This window comes from Microcaecilia unicolor, chromosome 6, assembly GCF_901765095.1.
Source record: "Microcaecilia unicolor chromosome 6, aMicUni1.1, whole genome shotgun sequence".
In the NCBI taxonomy this organism is placed as follows: domain Eukaryota; kingdom Metazoa; phylum Chordata; class Amphibia; order Gymnophiona; family Siphonopidae; genus Microcaecilia; species Microcaecilia unicolor.
Genome location: NC_044036.1, coordinates 345,318,410 through 345,342,085, shown reverse-complemented (window position 1 = coordinate 345,342,085; position 23,676 = coordinate 345,318,410). Strand labels below are relative to the sequence as shown.

The following is a 23,676-nucleotide window of genomic DNA, read 5'->3' as shown; positions in this document are numbered from 1 at the left end:
CAGAGATCCTCTGTACATAGAAACAAAGAAAATGTCACAGATAAAGACCATACGACCTATCCAGTCGGTCCATCCATTTCAACTACTAATCTCTACAATCCTTTCCTCTCCCTCAGAGATCCTCTGTACAAAGAAAGAAAGAAAATGATGGCAGGTAAAATTCATACATTCTATCCAGTCTACCCATCCATACCAACTACTAATTCCCTTGATCCCTTCCTCTCCATCAGCGATCCCCTGTACATAGAAACAAAGAAAATGACACAGATAAAGACCATACGGCCTATCCAGTCGGTCCATCCACACCAACCACTAATCTCTATAATCCCTGCCTCTCCCTCAGAGATCCTCTGTACATAGAAACAGAGAAAATGTCACAGATAAAGACCATACGACCTATCCAGTCTGTCATCCACACCAACTAATCTCTACAATTCCTTCCTGTCCCTTAGAGATCCTCTGTACATAGAAACAGAGAAAATGTCACAGATAAAGACCATACGAAGTATCCAGTCTGTCCTTACATTTCAACTACTAATCTCTACAATCCCTTCCTCTCCCTCAGAGATCCTCTGTACATAGAAACAAAGAAAATGACACAGATAAAGACCATACGACCTATCCAGTCGGTCCATCCATTTCAACTACTAATCTCTACAATCCCTTCCTCTCCCTCAGAGATCCTCAGTGCTTGTCCCATGCTTTCTAGAATTCAAATAGTCCTCATCACCACCATCTCCACTGGGAGTCTCTTCCACCATTTCACCACCATTTCCATGAAGAAATATTTCCTCAGGGTACTTCTGAGTCTATCCCTTTCAGCTTCGTCAAATGCCCCCTTGTTCCAGAGCTTCATTTCAATTGAGAGACACTCACCTCATGTATATTTATACCACAGAGGTATTTAAATGTCTCCCCTCTCCCGCCTTTCTTCCAAAGTATACATATTGATATCTTAAAGTCTGTCCCCATATGCTTTATGACGAAGAGCACTGACCATTTTAGTAGCCGCCCTCTGGACCGACTCCATTCTGTTTGTATCTTTTTCAAGGCAGGGTCTCCAGAATTGTACACAATATTCTGGGCCCTCACCAGAGTCTTGTAAAGAGGCAAACTTTTGTTTTAAAACATAGTCAAGCAAAAATGTAGAAGCCATTACTTCACTGTATGTAAATTTACTTCATTAATATTCATTGTGATAATCTTGAAAAGCCAAGTGGCCAGGAACTGTTCCAGGAGAGGGTTGTAGCACTACACAAGCTGACAAGGGGGCTTCAAGAAAGGCTAAACATTTAGTTTCTCTTTTGTGTTTACTGTAATGTCTTTAGTAGTCAAACAGCAAAGCAGTTTACAAATAAACTGTGTGACAGAAAGTGACGTCTTTGAAAGATGTCAGTGTATCTGAGAATACAAAGCATCCACAAGTGAAATGTGCTCATCAAACACAGCTGAATCGAAAGATGCCTTCCCGGAAGGAAGCCGGTGACCTGAAAAGCTATTTTCCTCCAGGTGAGATGTCAATGATATGCACCTTACGTATGGCACGAAATGGAGCAATCTAACCTTATGCAAGACAGTGATCACCAGAGCAGATATGCATGAGATGCTGGCAAAGCTTATGACGGAATTAAAGAGGCTTTGCATCGCGTGTACAGAACGTAAAAAGTATGCTGATTGTGCTGCGCAATACCACTTGGTAGAAGAGGTGGAGCAAGCAGACTCTTTTGGAAGGAGCTAGAGGACCTATGAAACTGGAGGAACAAAACTAAGGCAGAGAAAATAGGAGGGACCTGGACAATTGCTCCATGTGAAATAGCCTGTGCATCCAAGAGGTAACATAGTAACATAGTAGATGACGGCAGAAAAAGACCTGCACGGTCCATCCAGTCTGCCCAACAAGATAACTCATATTTGCTGCTTTTTGTGTATACCCTACATTGATTTGTACCTGTGCTCTTCAGGGCACAGACTGTATAAGTCTGCCCAGCACTATCCTCACCTCCCAACCACCAGTCCCGCTGCCCACCACTGGCTCTGGCACAGACCGTATAAGTCTGCCCAGCACTATCCCTGCCTCCCAACCACCGGCTCTGGCACAGACCGTATAAGTCTGTCCAGCATTATCCCTGCCTCCCAACCACCAGTCCCGCTGCCCACCACTGGCTCTGGCACAGACTGTATAAGTCTGCCCAGCACTATCCCCGCCTCCCAACCACCAGCCCCGCCTCCCGATCTTGACTAAGCTCCTGAAGATCCATTCCTTCGGCACTGGATTCCTTTATGCTTATCCCACGCATGTTTGAATTCCGTTACCGTTTTCATTTCCACCACCTCCCGCGGGAGGGCATTCCAAGCATCCACTACTATCTCCGTGAAAAAATACTTCCTGACATTTTTCTTGAGTCTGCCCTCCTTCAATCTCATTTCATGTCCTCTTGTTCTACCACCTTCCCATCTCCGGAAAAGGTTCGTTTGCGGATTAATACCTTTCAAATATTTGAACGTCTGTATCATATCACCCCTGTTTCTCCTTTCCTCCAGAGTATACATGTTTAGTTCAGCAAGTCTCTCCTCATACGTCTTGTAACGCAAATCCCATACCATTCTCGTAGCTTTTCTTTGCACCGCTTCAATTCTTTTTACATCCTTAACAAGATACGGCCTCCAAAACTGAACACACTACTCCAGGTGGGGCCTCACCAACAACTTATACAGGGGCATCAACACCCCCTTTCTTCTGCTGGTCACACCTCTCTCTATACAGCCTAACAACCTTCTAGCTACAGCCACCGCCTTGTCACACTGTTTCGTCGCTTTCAAATCCTCAGATACTATCACCCCAAGATCCCTCTCTCCGCCCGTACCTATCAGACTCTCCCCGCCTAACACATACGTCTCCCGTGGATTTCTATTCCCTAAGTGCATCACTTTGCATTTCTTCGCATTGAATTTTAATTGCCAAACCTTAGACCATTCTTCTAGCTTCCTCAGATCCTTTTTCATGTTTTCCACTCCCTCCAAGGTGTCCACTCTGTTACAGATCTTAGTATCATCCGCAAATAGGCAAACTTTACCTTCTAACCCTTCGGCAATGTCACTCACAAATATATTGAACAGAATTGGCCCCAGCACCGATCCCTGAGGCACTCCACTACTCACCTTTCTTTCCTCCGAGCGAATTCCATTCACCACCATCCTCTGGCGTCTGTCCGTCAACCAGTTCCTAATCCAGTTCACCACCTCAGGTCCTATCTTCAGCCCCTCCAGTTTATTTAAGAGCCTCCTGTGGGGAACCGTGTCAAAAGCTTTGCTGAAATCTAAGTAGATTACGTCCATAGCTCATCCCTGATTCAGTTCTCCTGTCACTCAATGAGATTCGTTTGGCACGATTTCCCTTTGGTAAAACCATGTTGTCTCGGATCTTGCAACTTATTGGCTTCCAGAAAATTCACTATCCTTTCCTTCAGCATGGCTTCCATTACTTTTCCAATAACCGAAGTGAGGCTTACCGGCCTGTAGTTTCCAGCTTCTTCCCTATCACCACTTTTGTGAAGAGGTTCCAGTCCAGTTGGCAACCGGCTGGTTTTTCAGTGGCCAAGCTGGCTTCTGGCAGACCATTTAAAACTGGCAATAGAAGATCCAATTTTTATTTTATTTTTTTTACTGATAGATCCAGCATCTCTTCCTCTTTCTCCCACCACTACCCCTCCAGCGGATCCAGCATCCCTCTCTCCTTGTATCTCAAAATGTGTCTTGATATCCAGCAGAGGGAGTGGTAGTGATTAAAGCAGGCAGCCTCTCGCCAGCTCCAGGACCTTCCCTCGGCCGCATCCCATCTCCTATGATGTAACTTTCTGTTTCTACGCTTGTGGAATTTAGCAGAGGGAAAGCCCCAGAGCCAACCAGAGGCTGCCTGCTTTAATCACTACCACTCCCTCTGCTGGATATCAAGGCACAATTTTAAGATGAGAAGCAGGAGCGAGAGAGACGCTGGCTTTTCCAGGAGGGAGAGATGTTGGATCCACTAGGGGGGGGAGGGAGATATGCTGGAACTGCTGGAGGGGGAGGAAGGGAGAGGGAGAGCTGCTGCATCTGCCAGAGGGAGAGACCCGAGTGGGGGAAGGGAAGAGAGGGACAGATGCTGGTCCCAGGGAGGGATGTGCAGGAGGAAGGAAAGAGAGAGGGGAGTGATACAGACACTGATGAGATGCTGGGCATGGGAGGAATATAATGATAGCATACAGAGGAGTAATGCTGGAAAAGGGGATGGTAGGAATACCAAACGGAGGATAAGGGACAGGGACACAGAGGGGAGATGCTGGACAGGACAGATGGCAACAGAGGGAAGATGGATGGTGGACATAGAGGAAATGTCAAATGGACAAGAGACCCTGGAAAGAGGGGGAAAAATCAGACAAAAGCAGAAAAGAGACACTTGTACCAAATAAAAATGGAAAAAATACAATGCTCAGACAACAAAGGTAGAAAAATATTTTATTAAGAATGTATTAATTGGAATATATCAGTTTTTAGAAATGTGCATCTCTGATGCCTTACATTTCAGTTTGTATTTCTCTAGTATTGCTGTAAAGGCCGAGTCTGACTTCATGAGGTTTCCAGTTCAGTTTTTTGTCTTCTTATCTCTATCGATCTGTCGTCCCTTGTTTCATATTTGTTGATGATCTGCCTGTGTTTTATGCATATGACCAAGGTGCAGTATTCTGTGTTGCAGTTCCGTTTGTTCTGCTCTGAGTCCTGGGAGTTATTGCAGTTATGGTATGGTGTATGGTTCTCAGTGTGTTTGTGCATAGCGGAGGGATTGTGTGTTGAATTTAATATCATTTTAGTTTGTCATAACATCAGACGGTTTCAGAACATTTTGTGGGATCTAATGTGAGCTGAGGTGGTTGTCTTTTTATAGCAGACTTGTATGTTTGATCAGGTTTAAATTATGAGATGCTGCCTCTTGAGGGGTCTTTAAATACAGTTGAATTGTTTCCATAGATTTGTATGTGGTTTAGTGTTCAATGCTTGAAAGAATTGTTTTCAATATTTAACATGTCATTTATGGTACAGAAATCCGGTTTTAGGTATACTTGAAAGCATTATTCGTTAATAAAAGTAGCCAGAAGCCCTTCCTCAGGCCTCAGTCCCTTCACCACTGAGCCAAATTTATACCCCAAATGCACCACAAGAAAAACCTCACTCAGCCTTTGGATTCACTCTTTGGAATGAACCACCCTTGGCATGTCTGCACTCTGGTCCAGCAGCTTCCTCCCCTGCCCTCCCCTGGTCCAGCAGCTTCCTTATCCCCATACTCCCTTCTAGCTCCAGTCATGCCTCAATAAATTGGTTAGTTTATAACGGCCACCTGCCTGTGCAGAGTTTTCCCAAGATAAATTATCTGCAGGGAGAGCAGCACAGTTATAGTTTCTGTCAGTATGCTGCACATTAGACACGGTAGGTGTGGCAAGGCATGGAGAAGGGCATGAGTAGGGAAAAGGAACGGGGAAAGTGTTGGGTTTTTCTGTCAAATACTTGGCAACCTGAGGTCCCAGAGGGTGAAGGCAAGGAGCAGGTAAAGGTAGAGATCTGTAAAGCAGTGCTTGGGACTGGAGTAGAAGGAAGACCACAAAACATAATGGTAGATAGATACAAAGAGGGCACATTGTGCAAAGTGCCCTGCAGAGCCTCAAATGTCTCATGAGATACCATATCCAAATTATGCAATCATACTAATGTAATATGGAAAGAGTTGTGACTGGAACTGTGCAATGATGTATGTCATGTAATCTTAAACAAGGCCAGAAAAGTGCATAAGTATGGAGACAGTTGCGACCTATGTTCCTAATCTTACCCTTCCCTTTTCTGCCCCACCCATTCCCTCAAGCTCCACCTCTCTCTAGCCCCCTACCCTGCACTCTTCCCTCAGTCTAGCCCCCTACCCTGCACTGCACAGCTCTGCTTCTTCTGCTGGAGGGATATGGGGACTCCTGTGGCCTCTTTAAAGCTGCTCCTTCTCTCTGGAGACTCCTGCTGGCTCTTCAGCGCTACTTTCTCTCTTTTCCCATTAGTTCTGTCCCTGAGGGAAAGGCGTCTAAAAAGGTGACAATGTGTGTATCTGAATCGCTGATGAGACCCAATGGAGTCTACCATAAGCTCTGTGACATGAAATGAAACTTAAGTAGGAGAGAGGGATGGGGGGGGGGGGGGGGGCAGAAGAGAATTCAGATATCTAATAGGTAAAAATACTACACCTGCCATACTCTGTTCTCATAGAAAGGAAGGATCTAGAAGAAGAGGCAGCACAGGCTAAAAAGCAGGTTGACTGAGCTCCATCAGCAGAGAGTTCTTCATGCAGATGGTGGTGGATTCATGGTGCAGCTTCCTATCGGACCTCAGGAGCACCTGAGCTTGGGGTCCCTCTGCAGTATGGCAGCACAGAATGGACAGGTTCTTTGAATCCTTATCAAAGTTTCTTTACAGATCTGCAAAAGTTTGCATGTTCCTTCTGCTTCAGTGCCTTGGCCAGAAAACCTGCTTTCTCCTGTTGCCTCAGACACCCGGTTTACTTAGATACCATTTGGGGCATATGTTTATTTTACCTGCCTATCGTGAACCAAAGCAGGTTACAAGCAGGTTAGGGTGGTGGACTTTGGTCCTGGAGAACTGAGAAACTGAGTTCGATTCCCACTTCAGGCACAGGCAGCTCCTTGTGACTCTGGGCAAGTCGCTTAACCCTCCATTGCCCCATGTAAGCCGCATTGAGCCTGCCATGAGTGGGAAAGCGCAGGGGACAAATGTAACAAAAATAAAATAGATACTATTGGAGATTCTACATGGAATGTTGCTACTATTGGAAATTCTACATGGAATGTTGCTATTCCACTAGCAACATTCCATGTAGAAGGCTGCGCAGGCTTCTGCTTCTGTGAGTCTGACGTCCTGCACGCACGTACGTGCAGGACGTCAGACTCACAGAAGCAGAAGCCTGCGCGGCCACATTAGTGATCTGCAAGGGCCGACTTCTAGTGGAATAGCAACATTCCATTTAGAATCTCAAATAGTAGCAACAGTGGAGGAGTGGCCTAGTGGTTAGGGTGGTGGACTTTGGTTCTGAGGAACTGAGGAACTGAGTTTGATTCCCACTTCAGGCACAGGCAGCTCCTTGTGACTCTGGGCAAGTCACTTAACCCTCCATTGCCCCATGTAAGCCGCATTGAGCCTGCCATGAGTGGGAAAGCGCAGGGTACAAATGTAACAAAAATAAAATAGATACTATTGGACATTCTACATGGAATGTTGCTACTATTGGAGATTCTACATGGAATGTTGCTATTCCACTAGCAACATTCCATGTAGAAGCCTGCGCGGCCACATTGGTGATCTGCAAGGGCCGACTTCTACATGGAATGTTGCTAGTGGAATCTCAAATAGTAGCAACAGTGGAGGAGTGGCCTAGTGGTTAGGGTGGTGGACTTTGGTCCTGAGGAACTGAGTTGGATTCCCACTTCAGGCACAGGCAGCTCCTTGTGACTCTGGGCAAGTCGCTTAACCCTCCATTGCCCCATGTAAGCCGCATTGAGCCTGCCATGAGTGGGAAAGCGCAGGGGACAAATGTAACATAAATAAAAATAAACATAATAAAAGCATCACCTGGCATAAGAGAAATGAGCTGCAGGATTCTGTGTCTGACACAGTGTACAGTCTTGTGAACAGCCAGGTGACATGTGCTTTGTATGTTCTTTTGCAGAGCTAGCTTTGCTCCGGCCTGTTTGTCACATGAAATTATTACACGCAGGTGAGTATTTTTGGATGTTTATCCAGCATGCTCAGTGTCTCCCATACCCTCACATCATGTATTAGTGTGTGGTGTTGTGTTCTCTCTCGTGTGTCTTGTCAGTACAGGGACCAAGTCTCTGGAATTCCCTTCCTCGATCACTGAGACTTCAATCCACTTTATCGGTTGTCAAAGCTGAACTCAAAACCCAATTTGCAGATGCTTACCGTTGATGAATGAAAGGATAAGGTTAACTGGAACAGCAGACCAGTCCCTCTGTTTCATCCAACCCTCTTTTCTATCATGCTTGTACCTCCTCCCTTACTATCCTCATTGTCTCTGGTCTTGCAGTCTTTGCTCTTTTGCCCATTGCCTATCTTTTCTTTTCCAGAGTTGACAGTGTGCAGAACTCCCTGAGTTTGTCGATTGTCTCTGTCTATATCTGCTCTTGTAGTAATGAGGTCTTCATTTCATGTGCACAGGCTCATCTTGTTTGATTTTTTTGCAGTCACTGGATGGATATTCAGGTGAAAGGGACCTCATTACCTCGTGCTCTGCACTGCTGGGACAGAAGCCTCCATGAGAGCAGCAAGAATGGGAAATCTCCCCTCAAGGGCTGCCCACTCCACCTAATAGACAGTTGTCCTTGGCCTCATTGCAACCCCTCATGTCCAACAATCCGTGATCAACTGAGTGGACAGGAGATGAATGTGATCCAGTTTCTGATGCACATGGGTTTTGATGTGCAAAAGATGGCACAGCAGCAGGGCCTGGAGCCCACCAAACTTCTGGGAATGCTAAACAGTGGTAGCTAAAAGGACCAAGACAAGTCACCAAGCTCATGGTCCTGTTCTCAAACATATTACCTCTGCGACTTGGGCCCCCACCTCTCTGCTTAGCCCTTCCATCACTGACAACACAGGACCTGAGAGATACAGGGAAGCATTATTACATACTCCAATAAACATTATTGATAGGTGTCGTTAACAAGATTCAGTTTGTGCTGGAAAATCCCTGGATATGATTCTGGCTGCTGAGAAAGCAAATAAAGGTCACATGATCTTACTGGAGCAATAGTTTCTCTAAAACACAATGTCTTCATTGGAAAGAAGTTTTGACCTTGTCCTCTAAACTGGCCATTCGGACGTGACTCATGAGCAAAGACGCATGAAAGAAAGATAGTCCTGTTGGCTATGGGGGTTTCTAATACTGGAAAGCCAGTCTCCTGCTATACTGCCATTATAATTCTATTTATTGTATTATATAAATCATATTTATAACTGGGGAGGGAATGACTGTTCAAAGAATGTAAATAGTACATGGTTTATAAAGGGTTTCATAACTCAGACTGTCAACAGCAAAGTTGCTGCTTCTCTCTCGTGACTGCTGTCGGCTATAGCTGTACAGCAGTAGCTTCATGTGACTGTGGCCTAACGAAAGAGGGTCCAGAAGCCACCTAAACCCAGAACTCACCCCCCCCCTTCTGTAATAATCTCACCATTGAAAGCGGCATTCCACTATTGCATTAACATTGATTTAACAAAGGAGTGTAACCTTATTATGCAATAGGGTCATCGCTAGTAACATTCCAAATGGCACCCACATTCCGAAGAGTTTGCATTCTGCATGGATGTCATTAGTACATAATATAACGAGGGATTGTAACCTTATTATACAGTAGATTTATCACTAGTGTTCTGTAACGTTCCAAAAGGCGAATACACATCCCTAAGAATTTAAGATATAATGAGGGATCATGACCTTATTAGCAAGGTTATCACTAGTGTTTTATAACATTCTAAATGACATGCACATCCGTAAGAATTTAGATTCTACATAGATGTTAGTGCTGTTGAGTTTGGCACAAGATAACATTGTACATTACAGATCTCACCCTTTAGTACAGGGGTTCTCAACCCCGTCAGTGGGGCACACCCTTTCAGTTAGATTGTCAGGATATCCAGAATGAATATGCATATTTATAGATTTACATACCAAAGAGGCAGTGCTTACAAATCTATCTCATGCATATTCGTTATGGGTATCCTGAAACCCTAACTAGATGGGTGGAGCCTGAGGACTTGGTTGAGAACCACTTCTTTAGTGGGTGATGTGATCCGGTACAGACATCACCTTTAGGTAAGGACAGGCCTTCCCTGAAAGGTCATGTCAAGGATCTTTTTCCTTTGAGCGAAGCTGGGGATTTCTGGAACTGCTCCATCAATGTTTATAGATGGGTTGCTTGTATTTTGTTTGAAGTTAATTTATGCTAATTATGTGATCATGCGAATGACAGTGGTGGTATTTAGGTAAATGGATCTGTTGGACAAAGAAGACACAGGCAGCCTCTTGTCTTTGGTTCATCTCTTGATGTGTTGCGATGACATTGATAATCCATTTTGATAATAAAGGGATGACCTTCTGGAAAGGGGCGTTCGTAAAACAGATGATTCTATTAAAGAGCTGTACCAATATCAGATGCCCTGCCATTGAAGTATTTATCTCTTGATTGTTTATATTTTAATGCACATTTTGTAACCATCATAAGATTTGTGGTTCATGACCTAGCTCAACAACAGTCTGCAGCTAAGGTTTTCATAACAGAAACCTGGCTAGAGGAGGGAAAAAGGTTGGGATTAAAGGAGCTTTGTCCTCCCATTTTGCAAGAGTTTTCTCATCTCTAGAATGGATAAGAAAGGGGATGGGAGGAGTGAGGGGGTAGGTGGATCAAGTTTATTGAAAATTTTCTACCTTGTCCAACACAAAAACTATCTAGGCGGCTTACAATCCAAAAAAGAGAGGGGAGAAGCGGCTAACAAGAACCAGGAATACGATGGCACTACCATGCAAACATAGGCACCAACTTTTAAAAATGATGGGGGGTGCTAAATGCAATGGAAATTACCCCTCCCTGGACCTAGTCAAAGAGTTTGCTCAATATTGGGGGTGCTCAAGTACCCACAGCGCTGGCTCTTATGCATGCAAAAATAGGAAAGTAGAGAAGAGGAAAAAAGAAAAAGAAAGGATGAAATGGGAACAGGCTCTTGGCTGTAAGATGCCATATTAAAAGCAGGATTCTCATCATCAATAGATTTTTGTGCAAATTACTGTTCCCTTTTTATGCAGAATAGAAAATGGAAGAATTGTGAACTATTTACAGTAGCTACACTGTGGTTGAAGCATTTTCCTGTGATAATAGTTTTTGCAGGATAGAGCTGATCCTTTAGAGGGCTTTTTTTGATACTTTGGAAATGCTGATTAATACATGGTCTGACTGAAGGGGTCACTGTCGATCAAGACAGCAAAAGGAGCAGAGATAATGACTTGGAAGGGTCCCTGGTAACCACCACTGGGGCATTTGTTCAGCTTCAGATAGACCAGATCAGCAGGTTGGTACTGCACAGGTGGAGGATTAGTATCTGAAGGAATCTGTACCACGGCAGAAAAATATAAAGCAAGATCATCAGAGGAAGTCACAAGCAGTAGCTGCAAGGATGGGGGGGGGGGGGGGGGGGGGGGGTACAATTTTCTTCCAGTCACAAATGGGGGGGGGGGGTCAAAGCTGAGTGAGAACGAGACAGGTTCCTAACACAAAGCAAAGGGTGATGCTGGCAACCAGCTGAGAGCAGTAGCTGTAAAGTGTTCCTTAATTTGTTTTTCAACAGGAAATCCAAACCTAGGAAAAAATTCAGTACATAAAGCACAACATGAGTTAACATATTGCTGTAACAGAGTTTTCATATTAGGAAGCCACCATTTTCCCTAAACAGAAAACTTCGGTTGGACAAAAATAAACCGAGTATTCAGTGTGTTTAGACAATAACCAAAATACACTACTCAACATTGGCACAGGGTGTAGCCGGGCAGGCTGTGTGTGTTGGAAGTACTCTATTTTATGAAGAAGAGAGACTTAGAGAGATAGGTAGAAAAACATAGATTTATGGGTATTTGGTGAGAGGTACCAGCATAAAGACCATGCCTCAAAGCTATGCTTGGAAAGGTTTACTACCTTATGAAGGGGTGGAAGCTTAGATTTGAATTATAGGAAAAGGAGATATGTTAAAACAGTAAAAAAGGGTGTCAGGTATCAGTTCTGGCACACGTATCGTGTGCTTTCACCAAATTACATACTGACGGCAATTTAGACAAAGATAAACTTAAAGTGAAGTTTGCTGTTAAATAGAGAAACATATTTATTTATTTATTGCATTTGTATCCCACATTTTCCCACCTTTTTGCGGGTTCAGTGTGGCTTACAATATGAGTTAAATGATGGAAATACAATTTGTTACAGATTGGTTATGGATTACATTGTGCAGAGTTATGCGAGACAATCGAGGTGTCGTTAAGGAATGTAACAATGGAACACAAACATTGAAACGTTGGAAGGAGACAATGGGAGCTTAGAGGGCGATAATAAGGCATGAAGACATATGGTATATATCTTTCTGTGAGTAAAGGTATGGGTGATGTGATATTACGGGAATGAGAGTTCAGAAGTGGATGTATGATGCATTAATGAACAGTAAGTATGGACTTTGTGTGTTTTGGTTCTTTCCGTAAATTTTTTCAAAAAGATGGGTCTTCAATAATCTGCGGAAGGAAGCTTGCTCATGCATCGTTCTTAAGTTGCGCGACAGTGTATGAGATGACTGTTGTATTAGGGCCACTGCAAATTTAAAGGGGCTGCCTTTTATGCACTTAAACACAATAACTACCAGTTCCAGTAATAATTTTAAAAAATTGTGTTACCACTCTTCCACATTTTCTTCCTGGGATAACACTTCTGGTCAGGACAACCAGGATAACTCATTTGATCCAGAAGACTGGGATGACTCTTCATCCTACTACGACTACTACTACTATTTAGCATTTCTATAGCGCTACAAGGCATACGCAGCGCTGTACAAACATAGAAGAAAGACAGTCCCTGCTCAAAGAGCTTACAATCTAATAGACAAAAAATAAATAAAGTAAGCAAATCAAATCAATTAATGTGAACGGGAAGGAAGAGAGGAGGGTAGGTGGAGGCGAGTGGTTACAAGTGGTTACGAGTCAAAAGCAATGTTAAAGAGGTGGGTTTTCAGTCTAGATTTAAAGGTGGCCAAGGATGGGGCAAGACGTAGGGGCTCAACGGCATGAGATTCCACTGTCTCCATGATTTAATGAGGTGCCATCAGGAAATTCTAGTGTGATCTCCTGGCTCCAGGTTGGGACGTAATAGCGCCCCCTATGTCTCCTGGCTGGCTTGCCAAGTTGTAGCTGTAGTTGTAGTTTACTTGCTAATCTGTTACTCTCAGCCAGTTTATCATACTACTTCACTATTATTGAAATTCAAACTCTGTATTTTTAATGTAAACTGTAACTCACATTGAACTGAAGCTTGGTTTCGGGGAAAATTTAGGATATAAATGTAATAAATAAATAAATTAATGGAGGGGGGACTTGGGCCCAATGGCCCTCCCTTACACTCACAATAACACTTGCACTTGTGGGGTATCCTTCCATATTGGAGGATAACTTAGAGGTGGAATACCAACTTACACCAGACAATGTTGTTAGGAAGCTCTGTTCACTTACTGTTCTCATACAAAAACAGAAGTACATAAGATGCAGCCTATAATACAAAACAGAAGCGTAGGTGTCACGGAACACCTAATACCCACCTGGGGCTAACCCTGCGGCTACCTAGAGGGTCTATCCAAGCACTGCTCAGGCCCACTACCACCTGTGCATGTGCTCTAATCTGGCATACCCTTCCTCACATCTGCTGGGTTATGCTTGCCTCTGGGTGAGTCTCCCACCCACAACTTAATTCTCCAGTGGTTTCGAAGGACACTAGGGCCACACTTCCAGGGGCCCCACAGTTCCTAGAAAGCACCCACAGACCCAAAACACAAACCACCAGGATTCTTAGTCCAGGACAAATGGAGCTAATAAATGAATTGATTTATTATCATAACAAGTTAGAACAGTGAACGGATAAATAGCACACAATAACAGGTAAATTAAACAGGAATCAATATTAAACTAACTAAACTCTTATACCCTCATGATCAAAAGCAAATGCTGGCGTTAAAGGCTGTTAGCACCATACTAGCACCGGCGTTTGCTACCGCCCCATGATTAGAGCCCTTGAGCGTGTGAAACAATGCGCTCGAGGGCTCTTACTGCAAGTAGCATGCAAATGCATGCTAAACGGGGCTTAACGCATTCATCCTCAATGATCAGCGACCAGCGCGCCAAAGATTGGGTCGCTGGCCGCGACAAACCCTACTCCAGCTCCGAACTGGTGTTAGGGTTTGCAGATCATTGGGGAGGAATGGTGAGCCCTGTCCAGCATGCATTTGCATGCTGGCAGGCCCCCATTCCCCCCAACAACACAAAGCACCCCCCCAACAACAGGGGACTGGAGGTTCGACGGACCTCCGGTCCCTCCCCCCGATGACCCCATCCCCCCAGGTTCAGGGAGGGCTGGAGATCTGGTGGGTCTCCAGGCCCCCCAAACCCCCAGAAAAAGACTCCCTAGTGGTCCAGTGGCCGCCGGTCAACCCCCTCCCTCCCAGCGAGTGACAGTGGTGGGCGAACCTCCAGCCCACCCCAACTCCCAGAGTTCTCTGCCGCCGAATCCCTGGTAAAAAATAACCCTGAACCCCCCTCCCGGCCCCCCTACCTTAGTTGGAGGAGGGACGCAGCCTGCCTCACTCCTCTCCCTTATACGGTGTGTAGCCCTGCCCAGCACATCCCAGGATGCCCTGGGCAGGGCTGGGCACTGCCATTTTGTGGCATCGAAGGAAGAGGAGGGAGGGAGGCAGGCTGCATCCCTCCTCCAACTAAGGTAGGGGGGCTGGGAGGGGGTTCGGGGTTATTTTTACCAGAGATTCGGCGGCAGACAACTCTGGGAGTTGGGTAGTTGGGGTGGGCTGGAGGTCCACCCACCCCTGTCGCTTGCTGGGAGGGAGGGGGTTGACCAGCGGCCACTGGACCACCAGGGAGTCTTTTTCTGGGGGTTTGGGGGGGGGGCTGGAGACCCATTGGATCTCCAGGCCTCCCTGAACCTGGGGGGGGGAGGGACCGGAGGTCCGCCAGATTTCCGGCGCCCATTACTCGGGGCAGGGGTAGTCAGGGCCTGGTGGTCCCATGGACCTCTAGCCCCTGTGTTTGACAGGTTTGGGATTTTGACAGCCCAGACCTGTCAAACAAGTGCGGGAGGATTGTGCTGCACTTCTACCCCATGATCAGAGATAATTGCGCTGCTTAAATTTGCATGCATTATCTCTGATCATCTGTGCGGTAAAGCCCCGCGCTGTTCCAGCGCTATTTTAGAGCACTGTTTGGAACAGTGCAGAGCTTTTGATCATCTGCCTGTTATTCATTACCTTAGTAGTACCTGGGGAGTTCAGGAAAATTAATTGCTCACAGTCTTTGAATAGAGTCTCTTCAAAACTCACACTCCACAACCTTGTGTGAAAATCATTTCATATCATCAGTGCTTCAGTGCTTTCACACATAAACTTAGTCACCACCAAGACTTACAATCATCATTGACCAAAAAACCTCCTTTCATACAAAATCATTTTATTACCAGATGGGGCCCTTTTTTGGACACTTTACCCTCTAGGACCCGTAGCCACCTGCTAAACATGTGAACAGCCTAGTCTGAATGGGGAGGTTCCCTTCTCTGTAACTGGCAGCAAAGGGGGAGAGGGTGGGGGGGGGAGTGGGTAGAGGAGGGGGGAAAAATTGTACAAATATATACATGTATCTTATTTTAGTTGAACTACAGATTCTCTGTAAATGTACCTTGCATAGTAATGTACCTGTTCAAAGCTGCACTTTGGTTCAATAAAAAAGATTTAAATATAAATAACATCTTCCTTTTTAGTAAATTTTCTTAAGAATAAAAAGTACTTTCATAGTGCATCCAACATAGTTTATATGATCAAAACTTCAAGCACACTTATACTCCCGACGGGATCCCATTTTTCCCAAAGCTTTATCAAGGAAGTGTGCCCAAAAATGATCTGAAAATCCAAATATACAGATATAGATGTAACTAAGTATTCAAGAACTAGGTGGTTTATAATGTATAAAATATAAAAGAAATAAAAACAGAATAAAATAGGAAAGCACGACACCGGATTCAAGATGGCCGCGCCTTTGAGACGCTAGCAGGTTACACTTGACGCCTCTCTGAATTATCAACTATTCAACATGCCGAAAAGACGGGGCCGTCCTGCCTCCAAAGCTCCGCAACGGCAAGTTTTTACCTCTCAAGATATTCGAACGCTTTTTCAGGCAGCGTCAATTCCAACTACTTCGGCGTTTCAAATGTCGGATGGCAGCCCGCTGAGTAGCGCCGGTGCATGTGGAGGCCCGGAAGCTTCTCCTGGGCTCGAGCTGACGCTCAGCCCCGACTTAAGGGAACCACCCCCGCAACCAGCGGGGTACAGCACACCAACCGAGGCGTCTCTGGACTTGCTTTCCCGAAGTGGTGCAAGTGTACAGAGCCGGGAGGAAATAAATCCGGTTGTAAGTGAGCAGAGGACCCAGACACAAACACCTATTCCATCGACGGTGGAAGTAGCTGGAAGCTTGACACTGGAGAATCCTTTGGAGAAAGAGGTACCACCCACACAATTTACTTTTGATATTATAAAACCAGCTGAAGTAACGTTAGATTCGCTGTGGACTTTGATAGTCAGCCTAGGAAAAACTTTTGTTCCGCAAATAAATAAACTGAATCAGGACATTGTAGCCCTTGAGCAAAAAACAAAAATTTGGATATTAAAGTTGGAAAATTAGAGCAAATGGACAATAATATGAATTTGGAAGTTAAAAAGCTCCAAACTCAACAAGAGATTATGATTAAAGATTTGACTTCCCTTAGAAAAAAAACGGAATCATTGGAAAACTCAGTTAGGAGTAATAATCTTCGCTTTTTAAATTTCCCAAGACAATTGTCCAAACCTCCAAGGGAAATGTTAAAGAAGTATTTATTGGAAATACTTGAACTGAAAGAAGAGATGATTCCACCTTTTTCTCGGATTTATTACTTACCAATATTAAATCAAGAAAATCAGAAACAAGACCTTAATATTTCAGCTATACTTGAATCTTCGGACAATGATCCTGTTGTACCAACAACACTGATGGTGACGGTGGCTTTGCCACCGGATAAGTTATGGCTAATGAAATTGTATTTTAGAAATAAGGACAAAGTGTTCCTAGGCCAAAAAGTTCAGATATTTCCTGATGTCTCGTGTGAGACACAAAAGAGGCGAAGGCAATTTCTTTTGATGAAACCGGCAGTGTTGCAGCTGGGTGCAATTTTCTTTCTTAGATTTCCTTGTAAATGTGTGGTAAAATACCAATCCCTTAAATATGTATTTTTTGAACCGGCTCGGCTAACAGCTTTTCTAGTGTCTAGACAAAATAAGGAAATTTGAAAATGTCATCTTCCCTTTAGAAATATATTATTTTATAACACCGGATAGTGTAACCTGTAAACCTCTCAAGTGAATGTTCTTATAAAGTTGTTTCCGTTGCATATTTCCACTTTCTATCACCTTGAATCCCATTTAGTGGACTTGAGTGGGGATTTCAATTGTTTTTTTTTTCTTCTTTCTTTTTTTTTTTAAAGGTTACTTATAAATGTATATGTGAAGTGAAATGTACCACTTTTCAAACAAGTTGAATACTTGACTATATGTATAAAATAGTTATAAATAAAATAATTAAAAAAAAAATAGGAAAGCACAATCAATAACCTGCTTCCAAGCACAAATACAGTCAATCAGGAAACATGCCGAGGCAGGCCTACTGGAAAAGAATAATTTTTTAAAATAATCTTAAATGTTTTAAAAGAGACCTCACCATGAATAAACTCTGGGAGTTGATTCCAAAGAGTAGAGGCAAGATTGTAAAAAAAAAAAAAAAAATTACAGTCTCTACTAGCGTGAAGAATCCTCCTGGGATCACAAAATGAAATCAAGGTTACAAGCAAGAAGTCTTATGCGCAAGAATCTTAAATGGAATTCTATAGCAAATTGGCAACCAGTGAAAATACATAAACAATAGTGTCGCATGGTCATCCTTATACACTTCTCCCAATAGGCACAGAGCTGCGTTCTGGAGTGGTTGAAGACACTTCAGAGCATATTGACAAAGGACAGCATAGGCCACTGCCATAGACTTGCCTGGATAACAAAAGGGTACGAAGGAAAGTTTGTAAGGCCGTCTCATCTAAATAATCCCTAATGGAACGGAGTTGGTGGAGTATACAAGAACCTTTCCAAACTACCTCAGTATTTGAGGTAGAAAAGAAAGCTGATGGTCAATAGAAACCCCTAGATATTTAAAGGAATTCAGAACCAGAAAAACCTGGTCAAAACAGAAGTAGAACCAGTGAGGACCAGAGATCCAACAAGCCTTGGTCTTATCTACATTCAACACCAGCCTGTTAGCCTCAAGGTCAGGAAGGCAGATATCTTACTTATACACCGGAAAAATGGTGCTCCCCAGATGAAGTTCTTGGCTAGGCAACAGATTACTATGGCCTTAAGTGCTGCTTTTCGGTGTGCTTTCCCTGTAGATGTATTTTTTTGTTATTTCTTCTGTTAAGTATGTTTTCTTTGAACTTTCACAGATGAGATTCTGTATTGATTCTGTTTGTAGAAAGGCTGGTGCTGCTGTTGCCATTGTAGGCCAGGATAAGCTTCACGGAATATTATATAAGAGAATTAGCTGCATTCATTTTTGTCTATTCATTCCTTGCTTCAAGTCTCTTTCCATTTTTTTGTGGACTTATTTTAGAAGTATGTTTGTGTATTTATTTAATCAATAGTTTTATTCTGCATAATCTGCACATTGACAATGACAGCAGAATACAACACAATATAAAACAAGATAAAGAATCTAATAAATAAACCATGCGACATCATAAACTCATGACTAACTCAAAGAACTGCTTGTATTGTTACACATCCATTTTTCTATTGGTGTTAGGTGTTTTTTCTTTCTTTCTGTGGAACACTTGTCATGTATTGTTACACAGGTGTTAGGTGTTTTTTTTTTCTGTGTGCACATTTTTTATGCCTATATTAATATCAATGTACTTGAATTACTTTGAAATGTAATTTAGAATAAGGATAGGTGGGGGATGAGATAGAGATATTTATATATTGTACTTTTGTAATGTCATGGTCACTGTTAAAAAAAGAATAGGCGATCGCCAAGTCCGGACTTTGTCCTGATCTTACTTCTCTTAAAAAGATGTTGTGCATATCTTAGCAGCGAAGGTTGCATGAAAAGCTTTCCTTCGCTTTGTAAGGATAATGACCTAAGGCAACAAGATGCATTCCGTTATATGCAATTGAGTCATTACGTTTCCTCATGAAAATGACCTTCCCTGCTCTTACTTTTGCTTTATGTCTTGATGCATAGCTCCCTCTACCTTTTGAAATATCATCGTAAATATCTGTAAAGTGCCAGATTTTGACTCTTTAGCATACATTTGTAGTAGGTGAACTGCAAGTGGAAATTCAGGTGGATGTTGTTAAGCCTTGTTTATTAGGTACTTATCATGTTACTGAAAATGTTCAGCTATAAGAAATGCAATATGAAATGAGGATGAGAAGGTACATGTCTGCTCATAGGGCGTTCAGGGCACTGAGCGGGAGTTCCTCCAACTGCATTGCTGCCAGTGGGGGGCAGTGTTTCAATATTGTGTTTTTAATCATTAGGGACAGTCAGTGGTGTTCCTAGGGTGGCTGACACCCGGGGTGGATCATGATGCACCCCCCCCACCCCCAGCGAAATGAAGGACACCTCCCCCCGGCGAAACGACACCCCCCCGGGTGCATTTTTACCTGCTGGGGGGTGCCACGCGCCTGTCGGCTTCGCTCGTTCCCTGTTCCCTCTGGCCCGGAACAGGAAGTAACCCGTTCCGGGGCAGAGGGAGCAGCGAACGAGCGTTGCCGACTGATGCCCAGGGCGGACCGCACCCACCTCCCCCCCCTTAGTACGCCACTGGGGACAGGCAGGTTCTCTGGAGTCCAGCAGAGCCTGCCTGTCCCTCATTATTGAAAGTGTGATAGCGAAACAGCACCACCCACTGGCAGGACTGTAGGTGGAGGACTCCCATATGACAGCATGATGTCTGCTCTAAGGTTACCTGACCTAACGCGACCCTGAGTCATATGTTTTGGTAATGTCCAAAAATCACCATTTTTGCCCCCTGGTCTTCTGTGTGATCAATATAATGTGGTATTCCCTTTACTCAAAGGTACTCTCATGGCAAAAAAAATGTATATTATTCAGTTGGTTGATGGCAGATCCACCGATGCTTGTACAATGGGGATCTCAAATGATAGCTTTGATGTCACAAAAGTGAGAAGGAGTGACTGATTTGGACTCTATAAAAGGACAGAGACTTCATCAAAAGGGAGCCTTTTTAGAGTTCCCTGACACATGTAGCACTTAGCAGGGTGTTGAACTCCTAATCGGACAATGTAGAACAATTAAAAGTTGGGATGCTTCAATTTAGATTCTTGTTTGCTTGTCAACTTAATGGGACATGTGTTACATCTTTTATATGTTAATGTGTATTAAGCAGTTCTGAACAATCAAAATGATTTAAAAAAGATATATTTCTTCATGGAAAGAGTGATGGATCCATGCAATAGCCTCCAACAGAAGTGGTGGAAGCAAAAAGAATATGGGATAAGCAAAGAGGTCTGGAGGATCAGTGGGTGGAAGTAGTGAGATAATAATCCTTTATCTTCTCTCATAGACACTTTTGGGCAATGAATGCTACCTGTTGACTGGATACACTGGCTACAGCTTTCTAGACAGATCCCCTCATGCGTTAATTGAAAGAGAGAACTAGGGCTGAAATTAAATCTTAAAAGGGGGAGTCTGGGTGTAAAGCTACACCAGTATATGACAGTCTCATGGGGGTCAAAGTTTATTCATTCCATTCCAGTACTATTAATACAGCCCTGCTATTTATACCCATGAGCTGCAGCTGCAGAACTGGGCACAGGCCAGAGAACAAAATTAGAAGAGAGAAGCAAAGCCACAGGCTTGCAGAGATCCCATTAGCTTCCTAGGGGTCTAAGCACCACCCCGTGTCTGCTGCCAACAGCCTGAGCAGAGCCACAATCACAGGGAGATTAAACTGGGACAAAAGAGGCCTGACAAGGAATCAGGGCCCACCATCACCTCACGTAGGAGCGACATGGAGAATGTGGATGGACATGCTCTGAATGTGGGAGCCGTGGCGTCTCCCATTGGTGTGGCCCGATTGTTACAGGCAGTATTTGGATGCAGCACATTCAGTCTGGTGGCTCATCGAGCAGGGTTCAGTGCAGCTGCTGGAACTTTCTGTGTTGTCGTATGGTGCTTCTGTTTTGCTGTTACAGTGTTCATCATCACATGTGAACTCACACGTATGCACAGCTGCCTGCATGTCCTCTCCTGGGGTAATTTCACTGCTGCTTTCGCCATGCTGGCCACACTTCTGTCCATTACGGCGGTGGTTATCTACGCTCTCTATTTTGTTCAGCTCAGTTGCTACCCCATCGGCTGTGAAGTTAGAGACTTCCGCATTGCAGCCAGCGTCTTCGCCAGCTTATTATTCATTGTTTACGTAGTGGAAGTATTCCTGAACCGGGCTAGGCCTGGCCAGGCCAGCAGTTATATGGCCACCGTCTCTGGCCTCTTGAAAATTGTCCAGGCTTTTGTGGCTTGCATCATCTTTGGGGCCCTGGTCAGTGAGAGTCAATATAAGCGTTACGTGGCCACCCAGTGGTGTGTGGCTGTGTACAGTTTCTGCTTCGTGGTCACTGTGGCGATTATCGTCCTGAATGTGACAGGGAAGAGGACAGCCTTCCACTGCCCATTTGAGCGCTTTGTAGTTAGCTACACAGTGCTGGCAGTGCTGATGTACCTGAGCGCTGCTGTGATCTGGCCCGTGTTCTGTTTTGACAATAAATACGGCTCAATGCGACGCCCACAACAGTGCAGCTGGGGGAGATGCGCCTGGGACAGCCAGCTGGTGATAACCATTTTCACTCACCTCAACCTGCTTCTTTACATTGTGGACTTGGTCTACTCCCAGCGTCTCCACTTTGTCACTCAACCTTAAAGAGACAATTCAAGAGAGACTGGGGCCAGAGAGGAAGGCAATTGTGATCACACTGGTACGTCACACAGCAGGGCGGGCTTTTGCTGAAGATGCTTGTGAAATGTGCTTTGCTCCCGGCACATTTCACAAGCAGTGAAATGCAGTGGAATTGCAGTGTGGTGAAGGTGGGGTGAGAAATTAATCGCCTGCCATCCTGCTCTACAGCCCCCCCCCCCCCACCTTTGAGTGTGACCTTCAAAAAGTAACAGCGACTTTGCAGCAAGAGGCAGAAGCGGTTGTGGAGGGACCTAGTCACTGTGTCAAAGCTTATACATTAAGGGGTCCTTTTACTAAGGTGCGCTGAAAAATGGCCTGCGGTAGTGTAGGCGCATGTTTTGGGTGTGCACAGAAACATTTTTCATTGCACCTACAAAAAAAAATGGCTTTAAAAATTTTTTTTGCCAAAAATGGACGTGTGGCAAAATGAAAATTGCTGCACATCCATTTTGGGTCTGAGCCATTGACCTAGCAGTAAAGACTCACGCAGTAACTGGGCGATAAGGACCTACGCACACCAAATGCCACTTGGCACGCGTCCGATACGTGCAGCCGAAAGTACAAAGTATTTTCCAGATGCGTGTATATGACGCGCGCCAAAAATGAAATTACCGCAAGAGCCATGCGGCAGCCGGGCGGTAACTCCATTTTGGCGTGTGTTGGGTGCGCATAGATGCTTACACGTATTAGTAAAATGGCCCCTAAGAGGGGAAGTGTGTAGCGCAGTCGCTTGTGTTTATGTGCGTAACTGCTTAGCTCTTATGTGGCTCTGTGCACACATTACCTGTGAAGTGCTGTGAAGCGCTGGTTTGCCAATACCTGATTAATGTACATAGCAGGTATTTGCAAGAGGGTCACATGTAGGCATCGCACATGCACCAGGCTGTACGGCTGACGTAAGTCTGGATGCCAAAACATGAGGAGTGCCAGTACCGGGTTCCGCTGCTATTTTTTAATGGAATCTGGACACCCAGGATCGTACTGAGCGCCTGAACGGAGGAGGTAATTTCACGAAACCTTATCCGGTGTCTCTGTACCTATAACAAACAAACTGCGAAAACCAGCCTGAGTTATGTGCAAGTCCTCACACACAAACTGTGTGCATGTACCTGCGTGTTTTATAACATACTATACCTTCAGGAACATATACGTGTTAGCTTGTCAGTGAATATATTCGGGCACAGTTTTATAAGAACCATTTTCCTGGTGCAACACATGCATTACACATAGAAAATCTTTCCTAACTGGAGGCTCATGTGAAATGCCCCAAAAAGTGCCAGTTTCATGAAGGCAACACAGAGGCTCGTGTGCCAGTATCCCTACCAGAGGTGTAGCCTGAGGTTAACACAGTGTCCTCCTCTCGTTGGCTTGTGCTACTGCTGTAGACTAGGTGGGCCTTCCTTCAGAGTGGTGGGGCCATGGCCCACCCAGGCCCACCCCTGCCTGTGCCCCTGATCCTTATTAGTGCTGAAATGGTCTCACACAAATTGACACCTGCTCCAAAAAAAGCTGAAGTGTGTCTCCATATAGTCTATGTGTGGTTATGCATTTGGGAACATTTATATGGTAGTGACTGGGGGATAGTGCTGGGCAGACTTATACGGTCTGTGCCAGAGCCGGTGGTGGGAGGCGGGGCTGGTGGTTGGGAGGAGGGGATAGTGCTGGGCAGACTTATACGGTCTGTGCCCTGAGGAGGACAGGTACAAATCAA

The 23,676-nt window shown here is 44.5% G+C and overlaps 2 protein-coding genes across 3 annotated transcripts in view; both read left to right on the top strand.

Annotated features, from left to right (window-relative positions):
• The window catches only part of NOTUM (notum, palmitoleoyl-protein carboxylesterase), a 41,845-nt gene extending 31,593 nt beyond the window's left edge, over window positions 1-10,252 (top strand). The window contains exons 12-14 of one of the 2 annotated variants that reach the window (XR_003942365.1): window positions 7,754-7,801; window positions 8,289-9,412; window positions 9,514-10,252. Coding sequence is in view for 1 of the 2 variants with exons in the window: in XM_030205174.1 (XP_030061034.1) it covers window positions 7,754-7,801; window positions 8,289-8,595 (355 nt within the window). In the remaining variant the exon portion in view is untranslated. Of the gene's footprint in view, window positions 1-7,753; window positions 7,802-8,288 lie in introns of both variants that reach the window. The other variant, XM_030205174.1, reaches the window with a different exon arrangement.
• A 10,677-nt stretch (window positions 10,253-20,929) lies between these two features.
• On the top strand, window positions 20,930-22,275 carry MYADML2 (myeloid associated differentiation marker like 2). The gene has a single exon (XM_030207031.1). The coding sequence runs from the start codon at window positions 21,021-21,023 to the stop codon at window positions 21,927-21,929; it is 909 nt and encodes a 302-aa protein (XP_030062891.1). The 5' UTR covers window positions 20,930-21,020; the 3' UTR covers window positions 21,930-22,275.
• Window positions 22,276-23,676: the final 1,401 nt, after the last annotated feature.